The sequence below is a fragment of the Melospiza melodia genome, chromosome 20, assembly GCF_035770615.1.
Source record: "Melospiza melodia melodia isolate bMelMel2 chromosome 20, bMelMel2.pri, whole genome shotgun sequence".
NCBI classification, from domain to species: domain Eukaryota; kingdom Metazoa; phylum Chordata; class Aves; order Passeriformes; family Passerellidae; genus Melospiza; species Melospiza melodia.
This window is the reverse complement of record NC_086213.1, coordinates 4,209,112-4,236,140: the sequence shown is the minus strand read 5'-3', so window position 1 is coordinate 4,236,140 and position 27,029 is coordinate 4,209,112. Positions and strand designations below refer to the sequence as shown.

General features: G+C 45.4%; 1 protein-coding gene across 1 annotated transcript; it reads left to right on the top strand.

The window, feature by feature from the left end:
* The first annotated feature begins 145 nt into the window (after positions 1–145).
* On the top strand, positions 146–26,601 carry SLC5A1 (solute carrier family 5 member 1). The gene is made up of 15 exons (XM_063173229.1): positions 146–471; positions 2,750–2,821; positions 10,100–10,204; positions 12,196–12,255; positions 12,672–12,776; positions 17,441–17,546; positions 17,767–17,847; positions 18,184–18,404; positions 19,337–19,472; positions 20,193–20,300; positions 21,186–21,336; positions 21,879–22,047; positions 23,468–23,683; positions 24,562–24,664; positions 25,514–26,601. The coding sequence occupies exons 1-15, from the start codon at positions 385–387 to the stop codon at positions 25,735–25,737; spliced, it is 1,944 nt and encodes a 647-aa protein (XP_063029299.1). The 5' UTR covers positions 146–384; the 3' UTR covers positions 25,738–26,601.
* The last annotated feature ends 428 nt before the right edge of the window (positions 26,602–27,029 follow it).

The following is a 27,029-nucleotide window of genomic DNA, read 5'->3' as shown; positions in this document are numbered from 1 at the left end:
CTAGATTTACAGGTGCAACCACTTAAAAAAAAAAAAAAAAGTATTCACCCACAGTGAGGTAAATATGCAGGTTTATTGCAGCCAAGCCACTCCTTTCTGTGTCATTCCTTCTCAGACATCTGCTCGTGGATGTTAAAACCCCAAGCACCTTTGGCAGGGACACTGAGCTGTGAAATCTGCAGCACCTGTGACAGAGGAGCACTCTGGTGAAAAAAGTTGTCCAAGGAAAAGCAGCAGCTTCAACTTGTGTCCCATTGGAGACAAGTGAATCTGAAGTTATATATTATATAAGACGTAGGTGATGACAGCAGTTTATCATTAACCTGAACCCTGCAAGAAGCACATAAGGAGAGGAAGAAGAAGAAAGCCAGAGAAGCAGCCAGGATGGAATCCATCATAAGGATCAACAATGCTGCAGACATCTCTGTTATTGTTCTCTACTTTTTGATAGTTCTGGCAGTGGGACTATGGGTATGTTGGGATTTTATTTTGTTTTACTTGATGAGCAGGTAGATTATAGAGTCTTGGCAAAATAGTATAGTAAGTGAGAATGTGTAATTAGATAAAGATTTTGATGCTTAATTGAAATAATTAACAAGTGCATGGTGGGCAAAATGTGGGCACTTATTTACATCAGAGGGGATGGTGAGCCAGGGTGGCATCCCCATCCCTTTGGGTGGATGAATGGAACAGTGGGGAAGGTGCAGTGCTGGGGTTTGTGTGGGATGGAGCCCAGAGATGTGATCAGTAAAGATCAGCCAGGGTCCCTCAGACACGGCTACACCTGAGGGGGGGCGTTTGGCCACGGGGCGCTGGGGCTGCGGGAGAGCTGTGCTGTGAGGGGATGGGCTGGGAAACAGCGGGGAGGGGGAGCTGCAGGGCTGGGCAGGGACGGGAGGGGACGCGGGGTGCGCCGGGGTGGGGAGGCGGTGTGGCAGCACCCACAGCGCGGGCCAGGGACGGGAGCAGGGATAGGAACAGGGATAGGGGCGATGACCGGGACGGGGACAGGGACGGGACGGCAAAGGCGCCTCGGCCGAGGCTGCGGGTTCCGTTTGAGGGCAGCGTTGGCGGGGCTGTGTGTGGGCTCCAGGATGCAGAGCCACGGAGCCGGGAGCAGGAGCAGCCCCGGGCTGTGTCAGGAGCCGGGAGCAGCCCAGGGCTGTGTCAGGGTGCAGAGCCATGGAGCCGGGAGCAGGAGCAGCCCCGGGCTGTGTCAGGAGCCGGGAGCAGGAGCAGCCCGGGCTGTGTCAGGGTGCAGAGCCGGGAGCAGGAGCAGCCCCGGGCTGTGTCAGGGTGCAGAGCCGGGAGCAGGAGCAGCCCCGGGCTGTGTCAGGGTGCAGAGCCATGGAGCCGGGAGCAGGAGCAGCCCCGGGCAGGGCTGCGAGGGGAGCCCGGAGCCCCGGGAACAAAGCCCCGGCAGCCAGGGCAGAAAAGCAGCGCTGGGACCTCAGAGCTGTAGCGTCTGAGAGAATGGGCCGATGCACTGAGCTCCAGAGGAAGGCACTGAATTCGGGTTTCCCTGGGGCAAGCCCTCCTGGTCACCTGAACACCTGACTAGTGACAAGCTGAGAGGAGGGATTGCCCTTCAGGGATCCTCTGCTTTCCAGGAGCATCCCAGCAACATTTCACAGTGCAGAAAAGTCAGCTGCAGAACAAACATCCCTTTCTAACAACCTGGCAATATTTTGAGGGGCACCAACAATTTACAGGTTGCACAAAGTGGACACAAACTTTTCTTTGCCTCTTCAGCACAGAAGCAGAGGCCAAAAATATAGTTAAAAATCTGAAGCCCCAGTCCAGCAGAACACCTGGCTGTCTGGCAGGAGGGAGCTGGGTCCTACCATGAGAGTCTGGCTGTTGCTGTAGTTGAACTTCATGTTAAAGATCTCTGACAATAAGGAGCTGATCTCTGGCTTCTCAGGCCATTGTGTGCTGAGTTAATTCCTGGAAACTTTTCTTTCCAGCCATGAAAACATTGTTATTGGACAAATACTTACCCAGTTGCTGTGTGTAGTTAAATGTAAATCCATTGTGTTTACTTCCTTTCTTCTGCATTGGAAGAAAATACATGGATAATTTCCCCAGGTCTTCTTTCTTTATTTACCTGTTCAAAGTCCATCAGAGATGACAATGGAAATCCAGTAAATAATGGCTCAAGGTCATTAATAAAAATTTGAGGAACTTCCCTCTAAAGCCCATCCCTTGACAAAGACAACATGAGTTTGTAAAAAGGAAATTTTAACTGGCTTCTTCTTTTGGAACTTCAGAGGGAATCAGGCACAATGCTGATATCACAACAAGGGAACAGATACCTATAGGGGCAGGATGGTATTGAGTAAAAAAGCTGCATACTTTCTGTATAATAATAAACTTGCATATTATAGTCTGTTTTGATGCCTGAAAGCAAAGGCTTTTCACCCCAACAAAAAATTCATGTGAGCTTTTACTTGAGCGAAATTTTTTCTTGGTTAAATTTAATTTTATTTAGTGTTCACACTATAATGAAAAGTGAAGGAATGAAACTTGAATGGCTAATGCAGACCTAGATGAAAGAATGATTGTTCCATTGTATTCCATTGTATTTCCTTCATCATAAGGTTGTTCTTTTTGGCCACTCTGTTTTTTTCACTTTACCCTGCCCGTGGGTTTTGTTATCCCTTCATTCAGGCTGTTTGTTCTCAGCCTGTGTATAATTGCCTAGCACACTTGAAATATGATTAAAACTTTCTTTTTTCCTTTTTTCCAGGCTATGTACTCCACCAACCGAGGCACAGTGGGTGGATTTTTCCTGGCTGGACGGAGCATGGTGTGGTGGCCGGTGAGTGCTGGGTGTGAAACACAGGGTGTGCATCTGCCCTGTCTGTCCTGGCACATCCAGGGCTCTGTGACACTGCTGAGGCTGTGGTGGCTTTGTTGTGTGGCTGCAAATCCAACTCTTTCTCCAGCCACTGGTGTCACAGGGCACACTGCACAAACAAAGCCACAGGATGGGCAGGGAGAAGTGCTGGGGGAAGTTCTCTGAGCTGTCTTGATTGTGTGATCAACTTGTTTGACTATAAGTACATTGTTAATGTCAGTACAGACAAATCCAGTGCTTTGCCTTTCATGCCACTTTCAAACTTTTCAACATTTGGACTCTGTTCTTTTCATTGCACTCAAAGAAGGTGGCTCATTTTAAGGTTGTCACAGACAGGAATTAATTTACTGCAATTTTCCCCTTTATTGCTCTATTGTTTCTACTTTTGGTAACAAGTTCTGGTCTGTACAAGGAGAAAAATCCTGGAAATGTTCTGGTATGTTATTGGTAAAATATATTTTAAATGTATTTAAAGATTAGCTGTGGCTTACCTTGAGTGTCTTCTGTGGAATTCTGTTATATTCCAAGGCAGAGAACAGGAGTCAAAGCTACAAAGTGTTTTTAGCCATCCATTCCATCAGGCCATTTGGCAGAAATGATGTTAGATACAATTATCTATTTCTTCCTGATCATACAGTCTCTTTAATATGAAAAGCAGACAACTTACACAAACCTGCATTTTCTGTATTACTGGAATACAGGAAATGGAATAGTGTTTTACATTATTCCATTTATTTGAATGGAATTCCTCAACACCTCTGATCTTGCATTCAGTCTCAGAAAATGTTTCTGCACTTCATTAAGGCTTGGGAGTCAAGAGTCCCCACACATTGATTCAGTTACAGGACCAGAAGACTGAGAGTAAAATTTGATTCCCTAAAGATTTAGGAATTTTTTTGAAGTAGGCTGCAGAAATACCTGCACAGCTTTCAGTCCTGTGCTTCAGGGAGCTGCTCTCTGCCTTCAGAAGGCATTGGGACAGCCTCTGTAAGGACATGAAAGGATTAAAGGCCAATGACAGTAAAAGGTTTCTTCATCTGATGTAGCAGATCTAACAAAATTCAGGTTCCTTCGGAAGACTGAGGAAAGAGAAAGTTTTCAAGTTATTTTAAGATAAAACCCATTGTTCTGGGAGAAGAGAAGAAAACCTAACAGATTACTCAACTGTCACTTTAATCAGGGGGCTGGTTTAAAACCTTGTGCAATTGTGTCTGCCTGGCAAGGGGGTGTGAATATCCTTTTGTGAGGTGTAAATGGAGATGGAGGCAGCAGGGCAGCCAAGCCTCACCATAGGAAAGTTCTGTGCTGCTCCAGTGGCACTGAGAACTCCTGATGATCCCCTGAGGCCTGGGGGAGAGGATCTGACACCAATCCTCTGCCAGCACAAACCCAACAGAGCCTGCAAGCTCCCCTCCTCCAGTGGGAAGCCAGCAGGGATCAGCCCAAGTTCCTGCCAGCATCCCCTCCCTCCTTCCCAGCCTCTGGGAGCTCAGTGAGGACAAAGTGCTCAGTCCTAGATCTCCCCTTCAGTCCTTCCCTCTGGAATGCCAGGAGGGGCTTCCCTGCCATAAAAATGAACCTTTCTTGCTATTCTTCCTCGTATCACTCAAAATAAACAAAGAGCAAACACTCCAAAACCACAAACTAAATACCATGTCAGCAGCACCACCCTGGAAAGTTTGCCTTGGATAAAAAGTGCTTCCAAAACACCAATTCTGACAGCTTAGCAGGTAGATGGGATGTCAATCACCCAGAGCAAGCTGGGCTGAAATGATGAGGAAACCAATGAAAGTATAGAAAGTTTAGTCAGAGATGTGATCTCAGCTCTGCAGCTGCTAAAGCTGAGTGTGATGTTTTACTTTGTGCTTTGATTTCTCTTTTGTGCCAAGTCAGGGCTAACCTGGGATGGTTCTGGTGGCCTCAGTGCATTTTCACAGAAAGGGTGGGGGCAGCTGTTTTGCAAGAGGCCTCTTGTTTGTCAGATTTCTCCCCTGCCATTTCAGGATAATGACCCTTGTCATGTAATTGCTTTCTGGAACAGAGCAAAATGAAGAAAAAAAATCCTTCCACAAACTTGGTATAAACTTAATTCCCCTAACTAATTGTGTTTTTCAGTTGTGGTCTGTATGCTATGCTCTGCAGGGCACCCACAAGTGGCATTTCTGACCCTAGCAGTGTGTTAGGATGTCTTACTGACAAGCTGGGAAGGGATTCCCTTCACTTAAACCATATCACATCTGTGCTTTGGTGGACTAGAGGAGACCCTGGTAATGAAGGGCTAGGGATTATTCCTGCTTTTATATGGGTTTTGAATGTTTGTACTCACTGCTGTGATTGTGATTTGATTTCTCAATGTATAAAGTAGGACCAAGACACATCCTGGGCCAAGTTTGCCCTGCTTGGGCTCTGATTGTTCTGCTCCAGCAGAATCCAGGAAAGCTGCTCAGCACTTTGCAGAACCAAGCCCAGAGATAGTTTTCTGGCTGAGGTGAGAGTTCACTTCACTGGAGTCACTGCCCTTGTGCAGTGGCTGAGCCATCTCAGTGGTTCCCTGGTTAATTAGGGATAAAGGTATATAAGAGCATTCTCCCAGATAACCCAAAACTGAAATCAGCTGTTGGTTAGTCTTAACCTAAGAAATGCTTACGAAATGCTGAGCCCTTTCCACTCTCTTGCTGTGGAAACTGACAGAAGAATCTTCAAGAAACTGTCTTGGTCTCTTGGGCTTTGGGGGAAATATCTTCAGGAAAGACTCATGGCTCTTTAAACCCTCATAATCAGCTCTGCTTTTCCCCAAAAGACCCAGAGAAGTTCAAGGCAAGTGACAGCTCTGTAGCAATGGGCCTTGCCAGCTTCAGCTTCCTTTGCCAGATGAAGGAGTTGGGTTCAGCCAAATGCTTCCTGCCAAGGTAGGACATGAAGTGTCTGTTCCTGCAGAACAGTCAGCTTTGGTAGCAGGAATCTCACAGGATTAAAGCCCTTCATGCACAATTAAAAAACCTCAAACTTTTGAAGCCTTCCTGCTTTTGAATTTTCTTCTTCAGGTTCTGGAGTTTTGCAGACAGATCTGTCTGCACAAAATTATGGGTTACCTTGCACACCTCAGTTCCTGAGGCATGAATAGGACAAAGAGAATCTGCTGGGTATGTGAAGCCAGCTCTGTTAGAGAGATTTACTGAACAGTGGTGCAGGGTCAAGGGCACTCCAAAGAGAAATGTAACTCAGCTTGTTTCTGGTCATGTACATTTAGATCTTTGTCAGAGAGATAAGAATTAGGGGAAAAAACCCAATGGATTCTTTCTTCAGCTGTGCTCAGCTAATCTTTGTGGCTATCAGAACTGACCACTGGCATGATTTCTCTGATCTTTGCAGCCAGGTGAGTTTCACATTGTCTCAGGATTTTGCCCACTTGCTGAGTCTGACACTGCTATGAGGAACCAGGAACAACAATTCTGCTATGAATAAGATTTGCATTTCCTTTTCTTAGGTAAAGTAGAATGAAAAATTACCTTGTCAAGTTCCATGCCAAAAAAAAAAAAAAAAGTTAAATCAATAGTTTTCAGGGTAAAAAGAATAATGAAGTAATCAAAGCAAAGCTCTGATAGAAAAGTAGAAGTTCAGTGAAATGGATTTCTGCAGAATCTGTGAGACTTTCCAGCTGGCTGGGAGGTGTTTCTGCTTCAGAGCACAAAGTGGGGAGGTGTCAGATCCTCCTGAGCCTGAGCTGTTCCAGGTTTGTTGGAGCACAGACATTTTGATGATTATTGTCCATTCCCTCCCTTAATACACTGGGAACTGTAAAGATGTGGCTTAATTGGCTAATAATGCAATTCATAGAATTTTCAGATTAATTGGGAAAGAAGAATAAACCCCACACTTCCTTCTTTGGGTCTCAGAGCCTAGGAAGTGTGGCAGTAATATTGCATTTCCAAAGGGACTGAGGGTGATCCCAAAAAGCTCAGGTAGGAGAAGCAATGCCTTTGCATCAGAGTAAAGTCACAAGGTGCAGGGTAGAGCTGTTGGTTAAAGAAAAGCAGGAACAGCCTCAAGGGTAGGAATGAGAAATGTGTCAGGGAAGAGGGGTGTGAGAAGAGCTTCTGCAGGAGTGATACCTCAGGGATGGCTCAGGGCCTGTGGGGTGAGAGGATCCCCTGTGCTCTAAGGATCAGTGGGAAAGGGTTTGGTGAGAGCTAATGCCTCCAGGAGGGTGGGCAGGGGGTGTGCTGGCAGGTCCTGGCAGGGAGAGGAGGCACGGGCTGTGCATTCTGCACCCTGCAGCTGCCACTGCCTGCCCAGTGCATCCACCCAGCTGGGAATGGCAGGGCCAGGATGTCACTGCATCCTCCTTTTCATGAGGAGAGCAAGGTGAAAGAGTTAATGAATAACAGGAAAAAACACAGTGATCATCATCTGTTTCAGGGTGGTGGTACTTCTGCTGAACAGAGTGCTCTTGTTAGGGCCTGACCTCTTAAAATTTATTAAAAGAGTTAATGTTCCACATTTGCCTCAGGTTAGTTCAGGTTTTTCATCCTCTTTCCCTCTTAGCAGCTTTTGTCCCTTTCAACCAACTTTGTTCTTCACCTTCCCTCCTGGATCTGTCTCTAAAATCAGTTCACTCACACATTCTCTGGGAACAGTTAACACTGCCAGAAGATTGTTTCTCTCTGCCATTCCCAGTTTCAGCCCAGAGTTTTTAAGATGTTCAGCAGCATCTACCAATGGCAAATCAAGAATTCCACTAACCAGCCTTTCCACTACAGAAATCCCACAGCAGAAAGTTCTCCAGCAAGGCAGCTCAGGCCCAGAGCCATCTGCCTTCTTTCCTCATCCTTAAAATATGGTAGATGGGAAACTTCTCTTTCCCCTCGGGCATCAGCAGCCACTGGGGTGTGAGGGTATTTGGTCAGCACTCTTCTTGCTGTGGCCATGCTGCAGATTTAGGGGTAATCTGCATTTCCCTGGCCATGAAGCCATGTTCTCCTTGGTTTAAGGGTAATCTGCATTTTCCTGGCCATGAAGCCATATTCTCCCTTCCCAGCTGTGTGACATAACTGAAACTTATTTTTAAATTGCATCCATTATTAGTATATGTTGATCCTAAAGTTCTGCTGCACTGGATGTTCCCCTAATTCAGAGAAAAAAAATTAGGATGTGAATGTGGGATCTGCATTCATATTGCTTTGTCCTTGTGCTGGTCCTGAACATGTTGGTAGTTTTGCATTGGTTTGGTTTGGTTTGGTATTTTTCTTTCAGTACAATATTATTTTAGATAAATGTAAGAACACAGCATCAGCAGCATTGCCTGCAGTGTGTCCTGGGGTTTCAGGCACTGAGCCAAAGCTTGTGCCTGTCAGTTCTCAAAGTTCCTCTTTAGCTGCTTCTGTTACTTGGATCTGCCTTTAAGCTCTTGAACCAGGAGAGGGAACACATTAAATAAAATCAGAGATTAATGTGGTTAATATTTTCTGGTGATTGCATTTCTAGTAACCTAGATTTAAGTTTAATTATTTATCTCCAAGGAAAGTGTTGGGCAACAGTGCTAATGCTTAGTAAAAGTGATATTTTTTTCTTCACTATCATTTCTGGAAAACTGTTGCTGTCACCAAGAGGTTAGAAGAAACAGAGGTCTTTTGTTTGCTAATGTTTGTTGCAAAACTTATCAATCCTGTAGAAATGTCATATGACCAACTGGTTACAATCCTGTAGGGCACAACTGGCTTTTAGAAATGTGTAAAAACCCCAAGTCCAGAACTGAGTGAACTTAGAATCATAAATTTCCTGTCCCAGCAAAAGAACAGTTTGTCTGCAGAAAAAGACTTGAAGAAATCAGGAGATCAAACTGATGGAAGAGAAAAACAGTAAGCCTGGAAAAGAAAGAGTGGAACCCCCTGAATTTTATTTGTGTGTTGCAAATTAAAATAGGGGAGGATAAGCTATTTGTTATCAGAGATCAGGGCTGTGGGTTGAAGAGTGTGGCTGCTATTTCTGGCTATGCCACAGCTCTGTAGAATAAATCTGCTCTGCAGGGGTGGATTTCTAGGATGAAATCCTTCATCCTCCCAAAACTCAGGGGATTGTCCCTATGCTCCCAGACACATTGATTGAATATTTGCTGCTATTCAAATCAGTTGGACTCAATGATCCCTGTGGGTCCCTTCCAACTCAGGATATTCCATGATTCAAATGACAGCATTGAAAGAGGTCAGCAGAAATTCCCTGGCCTGCTTTTTATGTGGTTTTCTTTTTAACCCTGATTATTGTTGTTATTGTTTTAGCTTTAAATGTAAGGATGTAAGGAAAGAATAGAGAAGAATACAAAAATGTTCACTTTCATTTTTTCATTTCAGAACTCTTCCAGCTTCCTTGTCCTCTGCCCACAATACTCAATCAAATCCAACCTCTTTTTTCTGCCTGACTTCTCACCCTGCATCTTTCAGTGCTGCCTTTAATGTGTTCATTTTGAGGAAATGAAGCTCAGTCCTTTTCATCTTTCCTATTGTCTAAGTTACTTAATTAAGAATTAGGTCTTTGTGAATGGCTCCTGCCTGTCTGCAAACCATCAGGAACCTTGCATTTTTTCAGTCTCTCCCTGTTCATCAATTCCCATGTTCTCCCTGCTGTTCTGTTTGTATGATCAGTGCAATATTTGGGGGTCTTAAAGATCCAGCACTTCTTAAATTTAACTCCTTGATTTACTATTGCTCCTGGCTTCCACTTTCTCAGCAGACATTCCTGCTCTGCAGCTTTCAGAATTTAATTCAGTAATCAAATACTTCTGGCTAACAGTGAGCCAAGTCCAGCTCTCAGCAGGGGCACATTTGGATGCACAGGCTGTGCAATATGGAACAGGGAGTGCAGGAATGACAGCTGGGGATGCCCTGCTCATTTCCTCCTTGAACAAGGAAGGAAGATCACAATCTTCCTCTCTGATTGCCTGGATATCATCCCAATGCCAGCTTGGCAAGTTTTGCAAACATTTAAAAATCTATGTTGGTGTAATGTGTTTTTTGACTCAACTGGAAGATATTTGATTCACCATCCTCTTCTCCCTCACTATTGTGGATGTGGTGCTGGGGGCTCTGGTTTCAGTGGGAGTTCTGAAGTCTGTCAAGGAATTGATTGTCAGTCATTGCCATCAGCACCACCACAGACAGGCACAAGTTCAATGTGCCAGATGAAGGGGATTTTTCAGCAATTCCCATGAACATAAGAACCAATTTTTGTTTTTTCTCTTTGCAGATTGGTGCATCTCTGTTTGCCAGCAACATTGGCAGTGGGCACTTTGTGGGAATAGCAGGAACAGCAGCAGCTGGAGGAATTGCCATTGGAGGATATGAGTGGAATGTAAGTGCCATATATGTCAGGGAAATACTTGTGACATCTGGATTATCTGCAGAACTTAATCAAAATAACATTGCCTAGTAATTTAGGACTGTCAAAGTTTGTACTTGGCAACACTTGTTTTCTGCACAGACCACTAAGAGCCAATGTAATCTCGTATTTAACCTGTCTAAGCCACTGGAGAAGGTGACACTTTTCAGTTGAAGCTTTTTAGAGAGTATTTGAACCAAATAAATTGGAGGATTTTCTCCTCTATGCATATAGTTTTATTACTTTTAAAGTATTTGTGAAGAACATTTTCAGACTGCAGGATGCTGGGAAGAATTTATCAGGCAATCCATGGTAATTTTTGCAGCATTTTGCTATGTAGAAATTATTGAAGATGCTTTGATTTCTTCACAGGCTGTAAGGAATTTTGAACATCCTGCATAAGCACCTGCATTCCAGAAATCTTTTCCTCTTTACCTTCTCCTTCCTGTAATTATGCTCGTGTTGTGCTGATGGTTCCAGCACAGGGTAGAGCTGTCACGTAGCATTGTATATATCAGTGATAGAAGTGATCTTCCGGAGTAGCAGGGTCAGCGTGAACGGAGACTGCCCTGAACCACTGCGTCCATTTCCTTGTGCTGTCAGCCGTGAGGGTGCGGCTGACAATGTCGTCGTTGTGCCTAATTCACCCTCGGGGAGGGAATTAGCCATGGCACACAGGGCTGAATGAGCCTCCACAGGTCGATGCTTCCCTGCATTTATTTCTGAGCAGCAAAGAACCCTCCCACCCTGGGGGATTTGGCTTTGTGTTCCTCAGCAATGAATGGTTGCTGCAAATAATCAAGTGCTGGTATGATAGAAATGTTTAAGGAGAAGGACAAAGCTTAAAATGAACTGAGATGTGCAGTTTATCTGTCAGCTCCCTCTTTTTGATGATATCAGGCCTATGGCAGACCTGATTCTCCTCCTTTTTCCAGCAGAACAAAGCAAATTAAAACAGAACACAAATCTCTCGGGTCCATATCCTTCTTCAGACATCTCTAACACTTTGTCTCCTGTGAGGTTCCTGCTGGACCAGTATCAGCCCACCGTGAACAGGGAAGCAGCAATGAGCTCTGGGGGTGTTTGAGCAGACACTGCAGAGTTCATGACTTAGAGTGGCACAGCTAACACACATAACAGCAGTAATGAAAGTAATACCAAATTTGACTGTTGACATCCTTGTGTATCCCTGTTCCATTCAAATTATTTCTATTTTGTATCAGAATAACAGCAGAAGCTGACCCAATATTTCTTGTCCATCTTACAGTTCTGACCTAAGGGCAGAACTTAAAAGATACAGTTTAAAAGCCCTCTAAGCCCTGTGGACAAAATAAATACAGAGTGCAGCTCTGAGGGCAGGAATTTGTTTTGTATTTGTTGATTTAAGTATGTACAAATCAGTATTGGGCAGCATTCCACCAATTTAAGTTAGAAAACTGTGACACTGCTAGAAGTAAGATCAGTAATTCACAGAATACACATGGACACACAAAATATACTATTAAATTGTAATATAACAATACAGAATATTTTACAAATTGCCTGTGGCGCATCCTGTACAGTCTCTGAAATTGTTGTAAAGCATTCAACCATGCTGGGCTTGTTCTGAAGAGAGCTGGGATAGTCTGGTACCACTGGTGGAGCTGTGACTCAATACCAGAGGGCAATCCTGTGAGGAGAAATCAGCTGGTAATGTAGAAAATACAAATCATGTGTGCTTCTTTGGGACAGCTAGCATGAAACCCAGGCTGCATTATACCTGATGAAGTTTTTAGCCAAGATTCCATCGCCAAATTTTCAACTGTAAATCAGAGGTCAGAGCAGAATCTCCTCCCCCCACACCCCTGCAGTGCCCAGGTTTTTGTGATTTCAATGTTCCCCAGCTGCTGTTTGCTCTGATAAATGGTTTTGGGAGCAGTGTCTGGATACAGGAGCTAATTCAGCTGATCTTGTCTTGGCTGCAGGCTCTGATATTTGTGGTGATTCTGGGATGGATCTTTGTACCCATCTACATCAAGGCTGGGGTAAGTCAAACCACTACATTGCATTTGTCAAACCACTACATTGCATTTGTCAAACCTCTACATTGCATTTGTCAAACCACTACATTACATTTGTCTTTGCTGCACATTTCTGCAGCTCAGGGCTGGAGTGCAGCAAACTCATTATGAATGGCACGAGATCCCAGTGTGCCAGAGCAGCACTTTGTTGTGTCTGTGTACTTGAAAAATGAGGATTCTCTGTTCTAAGACCTGAGCTGGGAAGTACTTGGTGCTCTCTCCTTGTTCTCCTTTGATTCCTGGAGCTGCTGTTCCTTGAAGCTGCAATTACAATCTCCTGATTTTGTGCTGCACTCTCAGAGTATCTGAGTACCAAAAGTCTTGCTCTAATGTGATTTGCAGCTGTTCCCCATTATGTGAAAGCTCCTCTGCCTCCCCAGGTGGTGACAATGCCAGAGTACCTGAGGAAACGTTTCGGTGGGAAACGGATCCAGGTCTACCTGTCAGTGCTGTCTCTCATCATTTATGTTTTCACAAAGATCTCAGTAAGTGAAACTTTTACAATTTCTTCCATTCTACACTGATCTAAAGGAAAGAAATGCCCTTTTACAATATTGCTCTCACAACTGCCCAACCATTCCAGGTTTGGAGCTCTTGGCTGAATGAACAACTGTAAAAGTGTGATTTTGTGTTTTCTTTATTCTGTCCAGTGACACTCTGTGCTGCAATCCAGGGTTTTTTTCTTCCTTGCTACTTGTTGTGCTTTGTCCTCTTTTTAAAGTTTTAGGGTTTACTTTTACATTTGCTCTCTTCTAGAAAACATCAGTGTGGAGGGAAATTTGTATTGTATTATGGTCTGTTATCTTAGGGGTCTGTGAAACCCAGGGCAGGAATTTTTGTTCCTAGATTTCATGTTTATCTGTTTTAGTATCCTCTGGTGAACATGCCATCAGTAATATAGATGAGGGAAAAGAGCAAGGGGACTATGGATAAAAAAAGAATAAGAAGAATTAGAAAATGGAAGAGTGGGGAAATGGAAATGAGGGAAATTGTACCAGCTGAGGTGAAAGGAGGGAAGAGGAGAGATTCTTTTAATGGGCAAGTGACTGGTGTAAACTTTAAGGTACTATGAAGTTAATGTTTATTAAGTAAATGGATGTGTTTCTGTGGAGTAGTAAAGGGAGCTGGTATTTTCCATATGTCTTGAAAGTACCAAGCTACTAAGGAAGTCCACAGTTCAGGCATACTTGAGTCTGTTGTTTTGCAGAAGTTGTCATGGCAGATTAGTCTTTGCCCTCTGAATGGGAGCTGAGTGATAATAGTGCAATTTAAGCTAAAAGATTGGCCTTTTGCTCTCATTCTCACATTATAGCTGATCCTTAGAGAGGTTATAAATTAAACAGGTTGGTAGCATGAGCTGGCCTCAGAGCTGGATTTCTGTATATCTCAAAAGGATTAGAGAGTTTGCTGTAGTTGTGCTCATCAGAATCAGAACTCCTGGGTACAACACAGAGTTCTGCACGTTCCAGCTGCAGAGAAACTCCTCCAGTCAGAGACTCTCAGCCCTTTTCAGCAGCACATGTTGGTGCTGAGTCTATGAAGGTGCTACACAGCTTCTGAATTTACTGTTCAGCTTTGGCTCCCAGCCTGTGTCATGCCTGAGGCTCTGATTATGGGATTTTTCACTGTTTCACTTGGAGTGTCCTGTTTCCAGGGAAAACAGGTTCTGCATTTAAGCTTCCAGTGTGTACAGGAGGATCAAACACCCTCTCCATGGCCAAGGATCCACACAGCAGCAGCAGGAGGTTACCTGGGCCCCACTCCACCATTGGCCCACCCCAGCTTCCCACCACCCCCTTTACTCCAGGTGTTTGTGGGGAAGTGCATGGAGCTGGGTCTCTGTGCTGTGCAGGTGACAAACATGGTGTTCAATTTCCTCTAAGCATTTCCTTTGTTTCCCCAGCTGCCCTGAGCAGCTGTGGCAGTGTCTGTGCCTGTCCATGTGAGATTCCTGCAGTACAGACAGGTCCCTGCACTGCTGCCTTTGGACGGGCAGGATCTGCCCAGCCCTGATTCCCCTGCTCTGTGTGATCCAGGCTGGCAGAGCAGGCAGTCCCTGGAGGTCTCAGGAGCTGTCAGAGGAGCTCACTGCAGGTTTTGCTGTGCTGTGCTGTGCACACCATGCCCACACGGTGGCCAGAGCAGGGAGGGAGGGCAGGGCTGTTCCCTGGTGGGCTGCAGGGAGCTGTGCTGGGGGGAGAGGCACAGGCAGAGCTCCCTCCCCACAGACACGTTGGATATCCAAACACATGCACGTGTTGACAGAGCCATTGTGCTTTACTTCCCGCAGAGCTGCCTTGGCAAACACTCCCTTGTGATCGCTGGGGCTCTCAGATTTGATAGAGGAGGATGGGCTGCTGCCCTGCCCTGAGTGGGTCACACCCACCAGCAATTCCCACTGCCTCTTATCCTTGCACAAGAGTGGCATCTCTTGCTTCCGGGGTAGTTATTTCATGTGCTTCTTCCTTGCTGGGTTGAAATATTATGGAGTGTACTTAATAATATCATTATAACAATGCTTTCTAGGGAGCAGTGTCACATATCAGCTCGGGTGACTCCTGCTGTGCTTTCTGGCACAGTGCCACTCCCCAGTGAGGATCAGATTCCCTTTGCACACCTCTACAATGTCCTTGCCATTTCTCTTTCCCTGCACATTTTCTGTGGGCTTTGTTGATTTCTTTCCTTGCTTTGTGGCTAATCAGCCACTTGACCGACAAGGACAAGGAGTTCATCCTTGGGATCAGGACACATGTGATTTCTGAGCCCAAAGGATTTCTGTCATACAGGGACCTCAGCTGCTCCTTCTCCCTAAGTGTGCAGCACATTGTGAGTAGTGCCCAGAGCAGCTTGCAGAGGCTTTTTAGCCACCAGTGTTGATGATATTGGTCATTATGCCAAAGGAAATGGCCTGGTGAAAATAAAGTCTTGATGGATAGTAATAGGGTAAATTTTGACAAGACAAAAAGGAATTAAGGTCTGAATGTTTTTGAAGAAATCAGAAATGGTAAACTGGAACTTTTAAATCTCTTACAGCATTTTCTCTCTGTTCATTGTGCATCATTTCAGTAGGAGATCTATGGGCAAACACTTCCCAGGGAAAGAGGAAGAGGAGAGTCACCTTCTCCTAGGAGTGCAGAGTGCAGGGGTTAGAGCAGGTGCCCTGCTCTGGCACCCACAGGATAAAATCAGCGGGCACTGGTCTGGCCAGCTTTGCTTTGTGATCCCTGCCTCTGCAGAGACAGCCTGGAGTGGAAAGGAAAGAGTGACTCTAATTAGAGATTAGCTAAAGATTGTCTATAGAACCGTATGAAAGGAGAAACAGGGAAATATTGGAAAGCAATAATCTCACTGGGGAGGAGGAGCAGTGAAACTGGAAGATAACAGCAATTTGAAGAAGCCGATACATTTCTCAGAATGCTCAATAATTAACTATACATTTCTTCGTGGGAATCATTTTAGGCTCATCAGTATTTAATGATATGTAGGCTAAACTAAAGCCAAGAACAATAAAAGGAATGTCTGGAACATAGACTGATTAGTGGTGTGAAAAGATAGGAAACAGATTACCATAGAGAAATGGGGCAAAGGATACGGTCTGACAGCGACTGGGGCCAGAGCTACAGGTCCTGGTTCCCAGTGCCAAAGAAAGGCTCTGAGAAATCTGCTCCAGAGGCAGTTCCGGGGGTGGGAGCTCTGCTGTGCCTCCCACTCTGCTCACAGAGCAGCTCTGTGCTGCCAGCACAGCGGGGCTGCACAGCTCCGGCCTCTTCCTCCTCCTCAGCAGGAAGCAGGGCGAGCTCTTGCCCGGCGCTCTCAGTTTCGGTGTCCCGGCAATGAGGATGGTATTTCCCTCTGGTGTCCCCCAGGCTGCTTCCCTTCCTGCCGGGGGGTGTGCCCTGCCCCGCCCTGCCCCGCCCTGCCCCGCCCTTCCCCAGCCCCGCCCCTCCCTTCCCCTCCCTGCCCCGCCCTGCCCCGCCCTGCCCCGCCCTGCCCTGCCCGGGGCAGCAGCGGGGCTGGGCTGTGACCCCCGGCTCGGGCTGGCCCCTGGGGGAGGCTTTGCCCAGGGCTCAGGCAGAGCTGTCTGTCTGTCCCAGCTGTGTGTCTGTCTGTCCAGCTGTGTGTCTGCCCCAGCTGTGTGTCTGTCTGTCCCAGCTGTGTGTGTGTCTGTCTGCTCCAGCTGTGTGTCTGTCTGTCCAGCTGTGTGTCTGTCCAGCTGTGTGTCTGTCCCAGCTGTGTGTCTGTCTCCCCCAGCTGTGTGTGTGTCTGTCTCCCCCAGCTGTGTGTCTGTCTGTCCAGCTGTGTGTCTGTCTGTCCCAGCTGTGTGTCTGTCCCAGCTGGTGACCCTGCGGGCACTTGCTGCCAGCTGAGGGTGACAGTCCCTGTGCAGAGCCCTCTGTGGGTGCTGGGGTTGCAGGGCAGCCCATGAGCTGCATGCTCAGGAGCAATGAAAGCAGAATTTACAGTAAGGCATCACAAGTGCAAGGGGCAGATTATTCTGATTGCAAACTTGTGTAAATACCATTGATGCCAATTATCTCTGAATCAGGAAGTGATTTAATGGGATTAAGGGCCCAGTGTTACTCTGAAATCTGAACAATCCCTTCCTTACGTAAGAGCTAAAGGTTTCCTCTCTAAGCCAACTGCTGTCAATTCTTCTGACAGGAACTTAAGAATAGAGACCATAGAAGATGTTTGCCTTCAATGCAAATGCAGCATTTGTCCTGAGCCAGCAGGAAGAGCTACACCACACATGAGCAGTAAAGGGAAAGAGATTTGTGGGGTGACACTGAAGGAAGAGAACTGTCCTGGAGGTGTCACCCAGTCCAGCCCTGCACACAGCAGCAAATGGAACTCACACTCTGTTTTACACAGTTTGTTCTGAATCTGTCTCTTAGTGCCTAAGTACTGAGCAGTGAGGTAACTGTCTAGAGAAAAGAACTCTGTTAAAAAAGGCCTGGGAATTCTCTGGGAAGTGTTACACCTCTGGTACTAAGAACTCCACAGCTCTGAGGGGACACTGGCAGGTACACAAAAATGGCTTCTATTTTGATTTGTGTGTGCAGTACTGCAAGGGGCAGAGTTGTGCATTTCAGTATAATATGTCACCATGAACCCAAACATGGCTGAACCTGCCATTTTTCTTTTCTAGGCTGACATCTTCTCTGGAGCTGTATTTATCCAGCTGGCCATAGGGCTGAATCTTTATTTGGCCATAATCATCCTGCTTGCTATTACTGCTCTTTACACCATCACAGGTGAGTTTGCAGAGCAGTCTGATAAATCAGAGATGTTGAGGGAGGCAGAAGAAAGAGAAGTGAAGAAAAGGGGAGAAATTAAAACCTGAAAGGAGGGGGGGGGTATTTATAGTGGTCCTTGAAAGGCAGAGGTGGTGAAAAAGGGAAAAAAAGAAAAAAGCATTTCCACTGAGACATTTGTCCAGGGCTAACTTATTTGTCCTGACTTCTCTGCCATCAGGTGGCCTTGCAGCTGTGATTTACACAGACACCCTACAAACATTCATCATGGTATTGGGATCCTTTATTCTCATGGGATTTGGTAAGTAAATCAGATGAATCAAACTGGAATGTTCAGCCACAAATCTTGCAGTGGCTACAGGAATGAATCCTGCAGTGTGAAACTGTTACCTTAACCAGGAGGTTTCAGCTCCTGTACCCATTTATCAGGGAAGAAAGCAGGCATGTTGCCAAAAGTCAGGCACCTTTAGTCACCGAGTCTCTCTGTCTCCTGAGCACAAGTGAATGTGGAAGGGAACAAGCAGCATCCCATGACAGGATTTTTATGCCCACATCAAGGGGACTTTTCTCCTCACATTCTCAAGCTAAGATTTCAGTAACAAATCCTTCATTGCTCCTGTTATTTTGTGTGTTTCAGCATTTGCTGAGGTGGGAGGCTACGAGGCTTTCATGCAGAAGTACATGGCAGCCATTCCCTCCAACGTGTCCTACGGGGGCACCGAGGTGGATCCCGCCTGCTACACGCCCCGCAGCGACGCCTTCCACATCTTCAGGGACCCCGTCAGTGGGGACCTGCCCTGGCCAGGGCTCGTCTTTGGCCTCAGCATCCTTGCCATGTGGTACTGGTGCACTGACCAGGTAATGTGGGAGCCCATGCCCTGCTGAGGGCAGACACAGAGCTCTGTGCTCCAGGGAGATCCTCCCCTGCAATGCAAAGCTGGGCCACAGAGCTGGCTGTCATTTCTAGACTGGTCAGTGACTTCTCAGTTCCTGGTTTCAAGGCATCTCTCACACGTAGGAAAATGGAATGGGTGCTCTTTCAAACCTTTCTGCACACCTCTGCCCAGCAGATACCCTCTCTGCCTCCTTTCTCATTTTTGATGTGACCATGTGTGAAAACAGAGAGGTTGTGCTGTGAACACCTAGGAAACCATGGAACAAATGGCCCTTGTTAGACTGGGTCTAGATACCATTCCCTTTTCAGTAAGACAAGTTTGTTTCCTATATATGCAGCTTTCATCTTTGCTTGCATAGTCTTGGGGGGAATATTCTTTATATGTTTGGTCTTTCAGCCTGGAGACTCTTCCCCAATCATCCTTCCTTCTCTCTAAAACTACTGCCAGTTTCCTCAAGAGATCACTCTGACATGAGTAAAGAAAAATGTGCTCCGACTCCTGCAACATGTGAATGTGTCTCTAATAAATGATCTCTCTGCATCTTAAATTGTGAGAAAGATCATCTTCATGATTTCTCAACAAATTAACAAAACCCCCAATGTAACTGTATTTACTGCTCTGTTAAATATTCTATTCCTTTTTGGCTTTTTAGTCTGTCAGCTTTAAAAACTTCTTGTGAGAGAAGTTTTACCCCTCAAACACACACCAGATAAGTTGTATTTTCCTTTACTTATTTCAAACAAATCCTTTGATTTTCATGTAGTTTTCATTTTTCCTAGTGGCAGAAATGCTAAATAGGCTCTTTTGCTATACAGAAGTTAAGAAATACCTTGTATGTGGAACATGGCATGGTGTGATCATGGAAATGTTCTAGCTGCCATGTGTCATTGGCAGGTTATTGTGCAAAGATGTCTCTCTGGCAAGAACATGTCCCATGTGAAGGCTGGCTGCATCGTGTGTGGGTACCTCAAACTCTTGCCCATGTTCATCATAGTGATGCCTGGAATGATCAGCCGGATTTTGTACACAGGTATGATACAGATACAGGAATGCAAAGCTCTTGCTGCCTGCCTTTCATTGCCAACCTCTCTCCCTTCCAAAATACCACTTAGATTGTCATCTTCTCATCCAAATGTCCAGGCACCTTCAGCTAACTGCACTGTTAGAAGCCACAGACCTTCCTCTTTTCCCTGATCCCAGGTTTCTGCTAATAACTATTGCTGTCTGTTTTAGGGGAAAGAAATTCCACAGGGTCCCTCCCCAGCTGTTTGTCACAGCCCCACTGTGACTGAATAAGTGGAAAATGCTGTCCAGGACAGATACTGTGCTGGAGGGCCAGGGCCATCAGTCACAGACTGCAGGGTCTGGGCCATGGGCAGTCCCAAGGGCAGCATGGGGAAATGCCACTTTCCCATCTCCCTGACCAGCAGAGTTTGGCTGTGTTTGGCAGCAGGCAGAGGAGAGAGGTTCAGGCTGCAGGGACTGGGCTTTGTGTTCCTCTGTTTTTCTACTTGTGTTGTTCAGCCCTGGTCTGACAAATGATTTGCTTTTGACCTGCAGCACTTGTCAGTACTCTTTTAGAGAGGAAGAGGCTTAGGATCACCTTCCTCCCTGTCAGCAAACCAAGGATGAAATCAAATGTGTCAATCCAGTGGCTCAACACAAAAATACATTCTAGAAGCTCTGTTAATTTGGGAGCAATCTGTTGTTTACATGACCTTGTCTCAGTGTCTCATTATCCTCCCCTCAGATGTGGTGGCTTGTGTTGTGCCTGAAGTCTGCCAGCGCTACTGTGGCACCTCAGTGGGCTGTACAAACATTGCTTACCCAAAACTGGTAGTGGAGCTTATGCCAAATGGTAAGACAGTGTCTGTGTTTGTTGTTTCTTTATTTTAGGAAAGCCAGACTGTAAAAACAAGTGAGAGAGGGAGTCCAAGACCCATATTTAGTTCCAAAATTCTTGCTAGAATGATGTACTATTAACCAAAGGGGTTGTCTGTATTAGTGCAGAATAGCTCCACACTGACAGTGTCAGCTCTCAGCTGGCACATGCTGTGCACTGAAATGGTGAATGAGCTCCCTTTTTGTGAAGGTAAAATATAACCTGCTTGGCCAATGGTTTATAAAAGACTCTTTGCCAGGATCTCTGTGTTGGAGGCCTGTTCCAACACAACCCCAAAGGGATGGGTGCTGGCTCATAAGGCAAAAAAGCCAGGTTGTGATATTACAGAGACCATGGCACTTCCCTGATTGCTTTGGTACTTTCCCATCCTTTGATAACTGTTGTAAACATCCTGCAGTACTTCCCCATGCTCTGTGACCAGGCCAGACCATCTGGAAAAGTGGCTTACTCTGGTTTTCAGACAGTAAAAGAAACTTGGTTTTTTTGGCAAATATCTGGTTCACAAATATACTACAAGCAAGCGAGCACTCTCTTGCAAACAAAAGGAACAATTTTTATATGGTTGGGAAAAGTCTGCTTAATAGAATTTTCTTATTCCAGCATTTAATCAGGCAGAATTCACTAAAGAAGTAGCTACATGCTAAAAGCTCAAGAGTTTCCCTGCCACTGCTGTAAATAGCTCCAGCACGGGAATGTCAGGCAGGATTTTATGTCAGGCAGGTAAATGTGCCAGACACGCTCAGAGCTGCCCGATGAAAGGGTCGGGCAAAGAGCGGGTGCCAGGTACCGAGGCTGCCCACGGAACGCTCCTCCCTCCCCGTGCCCGTCTCTGTGTTCCAGGTCTGCGGGGTCTGATGCTGTCGGTCATGCTGGCCTCCCTCATGAGCTCCCTGACATCCATTTTTAACAGCGCCAGTACTTTGTTCACCATGGACATTTACACCAAAATCCGGACGCGGCCATCTGAGAAGGAGCTGATGCTGGCGGGCAGGTGAGCGTGGCCGGGCCCCCCTGCTCAGCCCCGAGCGCTCCCCGGAGCTCCTCCCCAGCCGGGCCCGGCTCAGCCTCCCCGGGGAACAGCCTCCCCTCCTTTGGGGACAGCACACCCTGCTCCCCGAGGAACACACAGTGTGCAGCAAGAGCTCATTGTCACAGCTCCCCACTGCTGTTGCAAGGAAAATCTTTTCAATTACCTTCCTGGGCTCCGTGCTGCAGCAGGCTGCAGCACCAATGAACTGGTTCTAGTTCATCTGCTATTGATTTGTCTCTGGACATAACAACCACAGCAGAAAAGTGATTTTGTGTGTTCTGATTGCATATTTAACCATGTGCTGATGGATATTTGACGTACACAATACCCAACTTGGATTTCTTTTGTTTGTTCAGCACTAATTTGCCATTATAATTGATTTCACTAGTTGAAATACAAAATGAACATGTAAATTATTGATTAATTGATGTTCTTTTTTCTTTCTGATAGATCATAGATACTTCTAAGCAGATGGCTAATTGAATATCTGGCTATGTTTACAGGGCATTTATGTTACTCTTAATTGGCATCAGCATTGCCTGGGTTCCTGTGGTGCAGTCAGCTCAGAGTGGGCAGCTCTTTGATTATATTCAGTCTATTACCAGCTACCTGGGCCCTCCCATTGCTGCTGTTTTCCTCCTTGGTATCTTCTGCAAGCGTGTCAATGAGCAGGTGAGTGTGAATTAGGAAACAGCTATGCCACCTGTTCCTTTAGGAATTGGGAGAACTGTGGGGTTTTTTGTTATGAGCAAATTCCTGTTTATTTTAATCCCAGGATAGCCCAGGGATTTTGTGTCTCCATACCCCAAAGCCTGAGGTTTCAGAGATGAGTTGGATAAGGTTCTTTCATTGTCTGATAGATAAACAGTCACCCAGGAATTCATAGATAGCTCTGAAGCTTAGGTTCTCTATCACTTTGCCCAGAAGTGTGTTAAAAGGATAATCTATGGACACATAGCTGAAAGTTTCATTTAGGATGTTGGTCACCAAGCTGCTTTACCAAACACACCATGTCTTACCTATCCTGTCCATCTGGGTTTTGAATATCCCCACGAGTGGAAACTCCAAAGTGTCTCTAGGCACTGTTCCAATGATCAAGCACCTTTACAGTAAAACAACAAAAACCAAAAGTTTAAACAAAATTTCCCATGTTTCAGTTTGTGCCCACACATAGCTGTGTGTCTGTTACACTTTGGGCTGGAGTTCTGTACACCAGGCACCCACCAACAGCACTGGGAATTAAATAATTACTTAGGGCCATTAGCAGGTAAAGCAGACACACATTTCAGGAAGGATGACACAACGTTCTGGCTGGCTCCATCGTGCCAGAGCTGTCAGGGATTAAGAGCTCAAAGGTAAAAAGGTATGAGAACAGCCCCTGGGGTGTGCAATCCATGGCTGAAACCTGTCCTGTAGGAGGGTGTCGCAGACATTTTTCCACAGAAATCCTTTCTTTCAGATTTCTGTGTCTTCTGGAAGGCAGAGGCCTCAGAAGGGAAGGTAAACAATTGTTATCAGCTGCTGTGGAATGCAACAGGGACACCTTGATTGGTTCATTTCCTATGTTTATAATTAAGGGCCAATCACCAGTGCAAGCTAGGGGACTGAGTCCCTGGACACAACTTTGTTTGGGATTTCTTTTCTATCTATTCTTAGCTTAGCTAGCAGCTCTGCAAACCTCTCTCTATATTCTATGTAGTATAGTCATAATGTATTATATATAATATCTTAATAAATCAAGCCTTCTGATCAAGAAACAAGATTCACCGTCTCTCTCTCACCAGCCGCGCCCACTCAGGCCCGGTGATAGGAGGGCAGAGTTGTGTGGAGCCAGATGGACTGTGAGAAATGGTCTGGACACAGTCCTGAGGTGTGCCTGACATCTCAGAGCTGTTCATTGCCCCTTTCAGTTGGACTCATACACTGAGCTGTAAATAAGGTGACTGAAAGCATCGGGGTTAAAACCCACATTCCAAAGCCATTGTAACACATAACTACATCCATGTTTCCTCCAGCAGCTGTTTATTCAGAGTTTATTTCCACGCCTGAAATGACTCATTTTGATCCCTTCTTGTCACACCCTTGTCTGCAGGGTGCCTTCTGGGGCCTGATCATTGGGCTGCTGGCTGGACTTGGCAGGATGATTTCAGAGTTTGCCTATGGAACTGGCAGCTGTGTGGCCCCTTCCAACTGCCCCTTCATCATCTGTGGCATTCACTACCTTTACTTTGCACTGATCCTCTTTGGGGTTTCTGCCATCGTAATCCTGGCAGTCTCCTTCATGACCAAGCCCATTCCTGATGTACATGTGAGTATCTCTGATGTACATGTGAGTATCACTGATGTACAGTGAGTATCTCTGATGTACATGTGAGTATCACTGATGTACATGTGATGTACATGTGAGTATCACTGATGTACACGTGATTATCACTGATGTACGTGTGAGTATCATTGATGTACATGTATCTCTGATGTACATGTGAGTATCATCACTGATGTACGTGTGAGTACCATTGATGTACAGTGAGTATCTCTGATGCACATGTGAGTATCTCCGATGTACAGTGAGTATCACTGGTGTACAGTGAGTATCTCTGATGTACATGTGAGTATCTCTGATGTACATGTGAGTATCTCTGATGTACAGTGAGTATCACTGGTGTACAGTGAGTATCTCTGATGCACGTGTGAGTATCTCTGATGTACAGTGAGTATCTCTGATGCACATGTGAGTATCTCTGATGTACAGTGAGTATCACTGGTGTACAGTGAGTATCTCTGATGCACGTGTGAGTATCTCTGATGTACATGTGAGTATCTCTGATGTACAGTGAGTATCACTGGTGTACAGTGAGTATCTCTGATGTACAGTGAGTATCTCTGATGCACATGTGAGTATCTCTGCAGTCCTGCTCCTCAGGAGATGGAACCCAATGAAAGCACCAGGTCATACCTGGTGTGTTACCCCTCGACACCTCAGCCTCCCCCAGCATACAGCTCTTGTAAGAAAGCAAAGGAAAGAGTCTTCATTTACCTGTCACAGATCTGCAGTGACTGCTCCTAGCCTGGGACACCCCAGACACTTGGCATGCTGTGGTTTGGAGCCAGCTGGGTGCTGGTCAGGCTGCTTGGTCTCTGTGTGCTCAGCCCATGATCAAGCCCAGTCCTTTTGTTCCGTGGCAGCTCTACCGTCTGTGCTGGGCCTTGAGGCACAGCAAGGAAGAACGGATTGATCTTGATGCAGATGAGGAGCAGGACAGAGCTGATGAAAAAGATGATGAATCAGGTAACTGTTGAATACCTAGAGATTCTGCCATATATTTGAGTATCCCTGTTTCACTCCTGAAGGAACATTAACATGCTTGATAGTTGAAGACATCCTCCCTTTCCCCAAGGACGAATCCTCAGCCCCCACAAATTTAAATGGCTCATGAGCTGCCTTTTCCAATCTCTCATGCTTAGTATAAATCAGAAGTGAAGTGGATTTGAAGGGAGGAAATCTTGTTCTCTTGGTATCTGGGTGGCAGCTCTAGGACTGAACCCATGGCAATGCTGTGCATTGACAGAGCTGTGTGTGACTCCAGCACTTGGAGGGAATTCACCTGGAAAGAGGGGTTGTGCTCAGGATTGAAGACACCTGATTGCCCAGACCCCTCTTTGTCATTCTTTGCTACAAAAATATGGTGAAATTATAAAGGGTATGGTCAGGCATCACAAAAGCAGACTGCAAACCCACCTGCTCTCTTTACTGGGTTTCTGGTTCTGCTCCCAAGCTCCTTTTTATCAGTATCCTCAAATTAATTTATTTGTCTTTCAGTTAAGAGTGTAGAAAGTATTGAAAAAATGGAGTTTAAGCTTTGAAGCACATTTGCATCTCCAATACCAGGCCAAGTCTCTGGGCTGCAAAAGGCCCAAGTGTCTTCTCCAGAAGGCTCTCTTGGAACATGTAGGAAATCCCTGTTTTCTCAGATGAGCTGTGCAAATACAATATTAACTCGATCCTTGTACTGTTTTGTACTAAAAGGCTTCCTTTAATTGTGACCATAAACCAGAGCAGGAATGCCCTCAGTCCCAGAGATGTGTGTGTGCCATGGTCTGTACTCACCTTTCCTGACCAGAGTGTTATTCCTTCCAGTTAATGAGGAAAACCAGGAGGACCCAGGATGCTGTAGGAAAGCTTACAACTGGTTCTGTGGCTTGGACCAACAGAAGGCCCCCAAACTGAGCAAGGAGGAAGAAGAGGCACTGAAGAAGAAACTCACAGACACCAGTGAAGTGCCACTGTGGAGAAACATTGTGAACATCAATGGCATCATCCTCTTGACTGTGGCTGTGTTTTGCCATGCCTACTTTGCATAACCCCTGATCACAGTCCTGAAATTGTACTGCATTGTTCAAGCAAAAATGATGGTTTGTAGATTTACACAATTAGATACACATTGTATTTTCATCATCTACATCTGTAAAACATCAGAGTGATTTAGTCACTGATTTTGTGATCATAATTTCAACAATTTAAAGATGAAGGCCACTGGGATTTCAAGAGAGAATTTCTATTTAGGCATTGAACCAATCCAGGGCTGAGGTTCAGAATTTCCATCCAATATTCTCTCTGCTCATGATACATTTCATATTTTAGGTTCAGAACAAGGCTGCTTGAGCCATATTTCATATCAGGTTTTGTGAACTACCTTTTAGGGTTCATGACACTATTTTGATTTTCATCCCCTCCTCTGATCATTCAATTTTCCTTTTCCTTTGGCTATGATAATGTGCAAAAAACTGACAACCACTGAGGGACTGTATTACAAACTCAAATTAAAACATTGCTTTTGTCCCCCCAACATGGGATATCTTAAGTAAAGGGTTTATGCACCTATCAATGCATTTGATATTATATATAATTTTCCATTATCAGTTTTCTCCCCTTTTTCTCACTTCCCACTGGGTTGTGTTCCTCAGTTGTCAGTGGAACACTAACCTCTGAATTGGTCACATTTTGAAACTGGGGAACACCTGTCTTGATGATCCTAAAAAGAATTTTGCTTACAGTAGATTATTTGTTTAAGGTTAACTTCCAAAGGTCCTCCTCTCTTGATATTTTAATATATACCTTTACTTGAATGTGAAGCTTTTTATACAAAATACATGTATTATATATACACAAGCAATACATTATGTATATGCACTATATATATTATATATATTTAAAATATGTATTTATGTGTGTGTATATATATTAATTTCTTACTGATCAATTCCCACCCTGGTGTGTCAAGGCCCTCTTTACTGTGGGCTTGGAGTCAATGTCCTGCCTCTGTCTGTGGACTGTGATACACAGCAGCCCATGGTGTCACATCCTCAGCATTGGAGTGCTGGGCTGCACTGTGAGGCACATCCAAGGGCTCTGTGCTGCTTTCCTGCAAAGCTGTAAATCTTTCCTCTGAAGATTTCATTGAGAAATAGGATTCCTGCTGCATGGCAGCATGAGTTGGCAGTTCAGGAAGGAGAACAGTCACAGCTGTGGGATATCAGCTAAACCAGGCTGATTGTCTCTCCTCGATAAGTTTGGTGCCAGCTGGGGACACAGGAAAAGACAGATTTAACACTTCAAAGCAGAAAGCAATAGATCTTCTTTTCATTTAATTCAG